Below are 7,947 nucleotides of genomic sequence, written 5' to 3'. Positions count from 1 at the left end.
GCAGCATTTATCTTCACGCTTAAATCCCTCTATCCAAACATCCCATATTTAACACATCCTCTTTGTTTTTATACAATTCACCATTCAAACAAAAAGTATTTGATTTATTTTACTGGTGGTCACGTGTCAGTTTAACTATTGTGTCTTCCTCAGCAAAACATTTGCATTACTCTCCAAAACATGAGACAGTATGTCAGAAACAACACATGTTGTGTTAAAATGCACTGTCGTTAACATATGTTGTGTTCAAAATCAGACACACAGATGTGTTGAAAATGACATCTTTTGTAAGAGAGCACTCCTCGGCGGTTCTCAAAGCGAGCCATCTGTCACCAAACCCAGACACGGCAGGGGTTTGTTTGCTAAACAGGACAAAGGCGACTGTTAGCAGCCAGATGCTGTCAGCATAATGGAGTAGTTGTCAAAAAAAAAAGTCTCTGTCTTAAGACTGATGTGCCATATGGACAAGATATAGTTTTTTAGAACTGTTTGTGTGTTGGCGGTGAAATATTTTGTTGATCCCATTTTTTCAGTAAGAACATCAAACTAAAAATGCAAACATTGAGAAATGACTTGACGAGGAAATTGACGTGACGAAAAATGTACAATACATGACAGAATATGTCAGATACAAAACGTGTATTGGCAATTATGATCTGTGACATTGACATCTATAGCCATTCAACACATTATGTTGTACAGAAGAATTGCTTTTAATGATAAAACCTGTTGATCAACTTGCTTAATTACTAACAGGGGACATTCATTTGTCTGACAGTGTTCACAGTTTACAATTGGGATGTTTGTCTGGAAGGGAATATTTGCCTGTGCTGTTTCCTGAGTAAACCTTTGTATCTATCAAAGCTTATCACCACCAAGTTTAGCTGACAATATGCCTAAGGTCTAATATTTTGTGCTATCTGCCAGATGCTGTTGAATTTTTCACATGTCATAGGCTATTGATGTAAGCCCCACAGGTGAGCACCATCATTTTAGGACACCCAAACCGCCCACAGCAAGTAGTACTGAGTAAATATTCATATTATTGTGACTTATACGTAATAACTGTATTTATATAGCGCCTTTCAAAGCCCCCCAAGGGTCGTGGCGAGACTTTTCTTCATCCCAATATGTTTTTGCGTCCCCTCGCATTATTACTTTGCTTTACCGTTTCACATTCCTTCTGATCCATAGAGATCCGCTGGTTGTGGCCACAGGGCCAGTGGGCTCGCCGTCAGCTGTGGCCAGCTCAGGAGTGTCTGTATAGTTGCAGCTGGATAGATAAATAGCAGAGCTCGTGAACCAGCCCTCTCACTGACTTCTGCCGAGGCTGGCAGAGACTGGCTGTACAGCAGCTGTGATTATGACTACAGCCATAGGACGACAGAGCTTTGGCTGTGGCTGTGGCTGTGATTGTGACTGTAGCCACGGCCGCTTTGGTTGTTGTGATTATGGCTGTGAAACATTAGTTTATTTGGGTGTAACAATATTATTGGTAACACACCTGTCATTTCTGATAAGTTCAAATTCCCCATAGCTTGGCATGGCAGTAAAGAGTAGTTACAGTACAGCAACCACAGCCATATCCAGATCATCATATATTTAACCACAGATGCAGCCGTAGTACGGGCAATAACCATATCCACAGCCACAGCTTCAACCGCCACAGCCAGGGAGAGCAGAGTGTGCTCACAGGCAGAGGCTGTTTACTGTCAGTACTATCAGTTTATAGAAATTGTTTAAAAACGTTGAAAAGAAAATCTACAGAGTGTGTGCTCGAAGGTCAAAAAGGAACAACTAGAAATAACATCATATATGCAACGTTCAAGGACAGAGCGTAAAGGGGAACCTTCGTCTCCCCTGTGCTCTGCAGGGGAATGAAAACACTGTCGGACGGATGGAGGCGTGGTCGAAGCTTCCTATTTTGGACAACCAGCGCGTGAGTTTCTAATAACTTGCCTAGTGTAAGTAATTTCTCTCAAACACTTTAATTCATCATTTAGCAAGTAAATGCGTGATACATTTAGCCAGCAATGCTAGCGTCGGCTGTGGCGTTTAAACATTTGCCTGCTGCCTAACAACAGAACTTTCTTCTTGAACATGAATACGGTTGTACGTTAGCTAGCCAAATGTGCGTTAACGTCAACTGACGTGAAGAATAAAGTCGGAACTTCGTCGACAGATACATTAACGTTAATCAACTAGTATAATGTGATAACTCTGCAAAGCGTTTCAAAGCGTCAAACGTACGTTGGCAAGTTAGCGTGAAGCGTCGCCCATTTGTCAAAAGACATTTGTCAGCTGAACTCGAGAGATAACGTTAGCGTTAAGCGAGATGATGTGAAGCGAAGCCCTGATATGACTTGAATTCTCTCTTAACACCGACACACCCTGTCTACAACTTGTGCATTTTGGTTCGTTTTTAGGTATTGACCTTTTCGGGTAGTGAAGAGCGGGGGGAGCCATGCCTTTCCTCCACGGGTTTCGAAGGATCATTTACGAGTACCAGCCGCTGGTAGATGCTGTAATGTGCGTTGTCGGACTGAAGGAAGAAGATAGTAGTCACGGGGACAGGTGACGCCAAAGCCTCAGTATTATTTGATTATGTGTTTAGTTGTGTGCTGAATGTAATTCCAGCATGTTTTGCTATTGACTGCAACTTTAGGACAAAGGGGATAAGAATTAAAAAAGTGTTGCTTAAGTTATTTTTTTTATTTGATAAAGACCAACTCACTTTTTTCTCATTTCTGATTCATAACTGGGAAGTGTTGCTCAGTTTTAATGTTCAATTATCTGTAGCAGTTTGTTGTAATCAAGCTATAGTGTCATAACCGCTGCCACTACTGAATGCATTTGATAAAAAAAACAACAACAAAAAAAAAAAAACATTGGTGGCATTTCATACAGTTTGAATGACACAGTGCTACTTTCCACTCTTGTGTCCAGAGTCAGAAGCCCTGAGGACGAGTCTGGTCTTTGTAGCTCTCTGGAGGAGCTTCTGGAGCGGGAGTCTCAGTCAGAAGTGTTTGTGGAAGGCATCAGCTATGCTCTGTTTAAGGTGGCAGAGCAGGGACTGGTGTACGCAGCTGAAATCCTGCTGCGCTATGGAGCTGATGTAAACTTTGAAGGTGAGTGTGTCATTTGTGAGTGTGCTTTAAATGCGTTGTGCAGACCTTTTAGTTCAATTACAAAGCAAAAATAGGAGTGGCCAGTGGGAGAAAACAATCCACTAACGTTTGTTACTCTGGCGATTGCATTGCACTTCTCCTACAGTGCGTCGTGTGTAATGCAGCATTTTTGTCACTATGAGTCTACAAGGGCATGTTTGTAAATTCAGGTTTATGCTCATTTGAATCGTCAATGTTTATTATTAATTTAGTCCTCTTGGCAAGTTAAATGCAGTACAATCACTAAAAACCTATGTTTGCCTGAGTTTAAAGACATTAATTAGTGGATGTATACTTTTATACTTTTATTTCTGCAACTGGAGGTGTATCATTTCCAGTAGTAGATCTTGAATGGTAAATGGTCTTCACTTATACAGCGCTCTTCAAGGTGCTGGTCTCCATCAAGAGCAAGTTAGGGTTCAGTGTCTTGCTCAAACATGTTTTTGTTGCATTGACTAGTAACTAGTCCTCTGGCTCTTGTCCATCTTGCTCCAATTTTAATGTGTATCATGGTTCTGTGCTACATGCAATTAAGAAAATTTAATGACAGATTGTACTTTGAAACATGAGTGGACCTGCCATTTTCACTTTTTACACAAGGAACCGCATATGTAAATTGAGCAAGTTGTTGCCATATACACTTTGGAGAATAAGTCTCCCTCTAGCAAAGTGCAGTGGAGGATGCAGCATGTCTTGCTGCTCTGATGGAACCTGCCAGGGCTCAGCTAGACTCTGCTGTGATGACCTCTAGTGGTAGTAAAGATGTCTTCCCCCAGGGACATAATTAGGGGATTCTGGCAGAGGCTCCCTCATTCATCTTTTACATTTCTTGAATGCCTCTTTCCAGAAAGTTAACAGTGACAGATGCTCCCACATAGCATGCAAAGACGTTCAAGTTCCTCTATTTCTTTCCCTCAAATATTTGCCATCCTTTGCCTTCATGTTTAAGAATATGCTAGCTTGTGCCAGCTATCAGTTGGCAGGCGCTGTAGTGAAGCATGAGCATATGTGGTTATGATAGTTACTAGTCATGTAAGTGGCAATTAATAATCTGGACATGGATCATAATGTAAATGTAAAAGAGAATTTGTCTGTAATATATAGACACATGCAGTAAGTAGTCAGTGCCCGTGCCACACAGTCAGGTGCAGTTCTGTTACATGTAAAGGGTTATTATCTTTTACTAGATTGCTGCCAGCAACAGTGGGTGAGAGAGCCTAACAAACAACAACTTGAGAAAACACTAGCAAACATTCACCAGTTTGTCAGTGCATATGCTGCATTTCAAGAACACCAGTCAACAACCTCCCTTCAGACATATCTGAAGATGTGTCATCATTTGCATCCCCAAAACAGCATTATACAGTAGGTTGTGTAGTTTTTCCAAGACACTGTTAAGGAAAATATAATGTCGTTGGAAATCTTCATCTGTCTGATTTATGTTTCAACCCCTGTGGAAAAAGACTGTTTGTGTAATCTGAATATTTGTTTCTGCTCTCCAGACCCAGTGTCTTACTACAATCCTCTACATATATCTGTTTTGAGGAACAGGCCAAACATGGTGAGGCTGCTGGTCGGGCACGGAGCAGACATTGAAAAGAGAGACAGGGTGAGGCAACTCTCTTACTTGTATTTATGTCCTTATCTTGCTCTCATGGTATCTCCTCTGTTTCGTTGCATCTCATGTAAATGTATGTTACTTGGTAGATCCATGAGAGTAGTCCTTTGGATCTTTCCAGTGAGGAGTCGGAGAGGCTCCCCTGCCTGCTCACCCTGCTGGAACTGGGTGCTGATGCAAATGCAAGGGACAAACATGGTAAATTTACATTGCCTAATTCAGAAATATGAATTCTTTCTGTAGTTCGTTCATTCTGAAAACTGATTGCTTTTGTTTTGTCTCCAAAGGAAAAACCCCTTTGCTCCATGCCTTGGCAAGCAGCGACGGACTCACTGTGCACAACACAGAGAACATCCAGCTTCTACTTCAGAGAGGTACTGACTGTAAAACGCCCCTCATCTTTGCCTTCTTGTCCGCTTTTGGTCATTGCCATACCCTCTGAAGCAGGATCAAGGTTAAATCACTACATTCAGAAATGTGTGTTCGTATGCAGACCTGTCCACCTGTATGCATTTGGAGATCAAAGTAATCTGTCAGTGATTGTCAGGCTAAAATAGGCACATACAGTTTTTAACACAACTGAAAATCGAGCAGAACCAATCCTGTGATCCAGGCATGAAAGTTTGTTTTTACAGGATAATATTAGCATCAATCTTGTGTACTCATCTTGTGTACTCATAGTTTCATATACAGTGTGACTACAGGGGGGCCCTCATGTACACTTTGCTTTATGGTCTTGTCTTTTTTAGGTATTTACAGCCAGTGTACCCTGACTCCAAAAAGCCACATAGAAACCAGAATATTTAAATAAAAGCCATGACATTCATATACCTTTACAAAAAGAAAGTCACATGCAGGAAAGTTGCGTACTATCACAGCCATTGTTAGGATTTAAAGTTAGTCCCAACCACTCAAAAATGGTCCTCGGATCTCATGAAATCTTTTTGTTTTTGTACCAGAGCGAGCCTAGTGTGGGGAATTTTCTCAAAAGTAATTTCGTTCAACCACTGTTTGTCAAGATAAGTCTCTCGGCTGTGACCATCCCAAACATGATTGCCTGCTGTGCATTAAAAGGCAACAGCCAATCAGCTTCTCACAAAGAACCACTTCATCATACACATACATCCTCTGTCAATAATATCAGAAAACCAATGGAAGATATCCTCCAAGTGTTTAATGAAAAAAAAAGAGTATTTCTACCCTCATCTGACAGAGGGGTAAAATCATGTATCTGTTTAAATTTAGTTGAATTGAAAAATTAATTCAAATTTTCTGTGAGTATGCCAATTTAGGATGGTCAGTAGTGATTGGAGCAATCTGAGAAGAGAGACACAGATTGGGATACTGGCTTCCTGTCTACTGATGGTTGACAGTACGTGATAATTTCAAATGGACTGTCAGTTTGTAGATCAACTGTATTCAACTCAGAGCTGGACAAAAGATGCAGCTCTGAGTTGTATAACAACTGTAAACAGCTGCATCATGTCTTGTGTTGCTCTGGAGGAGCTTTGTCAAGTTTGAGAAAATAACCCTGATGATATCATGGTGATGTCATCGGGGGTATCTCTGCTTGGAGACTTATTACAATGAGCATGCGTTACAAACTGGGGTTGTGGAGTTGAAAGACATTTACCAGCCAGAGAGGGTCTAATGAAAGATGCTATCGAGCTGCATTATGGGAAATGGAGGATCCAGTGTTGCAGAGCTTGAGCCATACTAGGGACTAAAAGTCAGAATATCTCATTCTCTACTTCTTTCTTTTTTCTTTTTCTTTTTTTTTTTTAAATCTGTCCCCCAACTTTATGGAATTGGTGGAGCAGGAAAGGCTCATTTTAAAAGCTGTAACCAGGAAATGCTCCACAGTTTTGTTAGTTTCATAAATGACCTAAAACATTACTCAGTTGTCAAAAGAGTGATTGATAAATATTGTCTATTGACAAATCATCATTGAAATCATTATTTAAACCACACTGTCTAAGCCACATGTGCCCTAATGTGCACATAACAGCAGTCAACTGTTTTTGATTTGGTGAGTATAATATGCTTTCTTCACTGCAGGTGCTGACGTCAATGCTGCCACTGTAGACGGTGATACAGTTGAGTCCTCGTTGGTGTTTCTGGTTAAGGAGGCTCTGGAGGCCAACGTGGAGGACGCTGCTGAGATCGGTAACTTCTGCTTGAAAACCACACAGCTGCTGCTGGCTCACGGCGTGGACCCCAGCTGCTGTCTGAATGAGGATGGCGAGCCCTCCCTGACACAGACGAGCCTGGAGCACTTTGACCTGCTCTTCCCACTGGCTGTGCTCTTAATCCAGAGCGGAGCCTCTTTGGTTTGCTCCTATCACGGCCACTCCTGTTGGTCAGGTTACAGCCTCCTTTTCCAGCGGCTCCAAACTGCCCTGCAGCAGTGCTCTGATCAAAGTCATGCCTCTGAGCTCCTGGAGCAAGCAGAGGTGTTGCTTGACTTAGCGAGGGTCAACACCCCCACGCTGCCTCTGCTTCTCAGGCTGGAGCTCCCTGTGCCCGGTCAGGACCCTCACCCTTATGCTCAGGCTCTTGTAGACCTGCGCAGCCGCGTAATAGAGCATGAAGCAAGCCCTCCTGCTCTGCGATGCCTTTGTAGGGCATTCTTAAGAAGCCACCTACAGCCTTGGCCCCTGGAAGACAGAGTCAAAGCCTTGCCATTACCAGACAGACTGAAAGACTTTCTTCTTCCTGAGCACACATATACGCCAAAACCTGGCTGGGACTGCTTCAAGCCCCAACATAGCCAGCGCTGACGCTAAGCTACTGGCTACTTTTTGTTCTACCTAAAGGCCTGTAATAATTTGTATAAAGTGTCTGTCCATAAATTAACCTAAACCTCATAAACCATTGAGGCCTGTGTTGAATTCTTATGGTGTGTTATCTGTGTCAAATGTACAGACAAATGTGTATGTTTACTTTAAGATACAAAGTCATGTCTGTACAAATTAGCCTTTGAGTTGTAGTTGTCAATGCTGTAAACTGCTGTACTGCTGAGTGAACCCTATTAATGGGCAAATGAAGTTGCAATACAGAATAAAATCCACCAGATGGCAGTGTTGCTCTTGCATCTCTGAAGCAGCTCGGATGTCAGGGTCAAAGATTTAGTTATTCACAGTGCAGCCTATTAAAGTTGTT

At 42.0% G+C, this 7,947-nt stretch overlaps 1 protein-coding gene across 1 annotated transcript; it reads left to right on the top strand.

The window, feature by feature from the left end:
- The first annotated feature begins 1,894 nt into the window (after positions 1–1,894).
- On the top strand, positions 1,895–7,668 carry asb6 (ankyrin repeat and SOCS box containing 6). The gene is made up of 7 exons (XM_070903889.1): positions 1,895–1,964; positions 2,427–2,574; positions 2,947–3,128; positions 4,670–4,776; positions 4,875–4,983; positions 5,073–5,159; positions 6,844–7,668. Exons 2-7 carry the CDS (start codon positions 2,465–2,467, stop codon positions 7,563–7,565), a joined length of 1,317 nt encoding a protein of 438 aa, XP_070759990.1. The 5' UTR covers positions 1,895–1,964; positions 2,427–2,464; the 3' UTR covers positions 7,566–7,668.
- Positions 7,669–7,947: the final 279 nt, after the last annotated feature.

Source organism: Enoplosus armatus, chromosome 4 (genome assembly GCF_043641665.1).
Source record: "Enoplosus armatus isolate fEnoArm2 chromosome 4, fEnoArm2.hap1, whole genome shotgun sequence".
In the NCBI taxonomy this organism is placed as follows: Eukaryota; Metazoa; Chordata; class Actinopteri; order Centrarchiformes; family Enoplosidae; genus Enoplosus; species Enoplosus armatus.
Note: the sequence above shows the minus strand (reverse complement) of the source record. Positions and strands in the feature narration are given on the sequence as shown.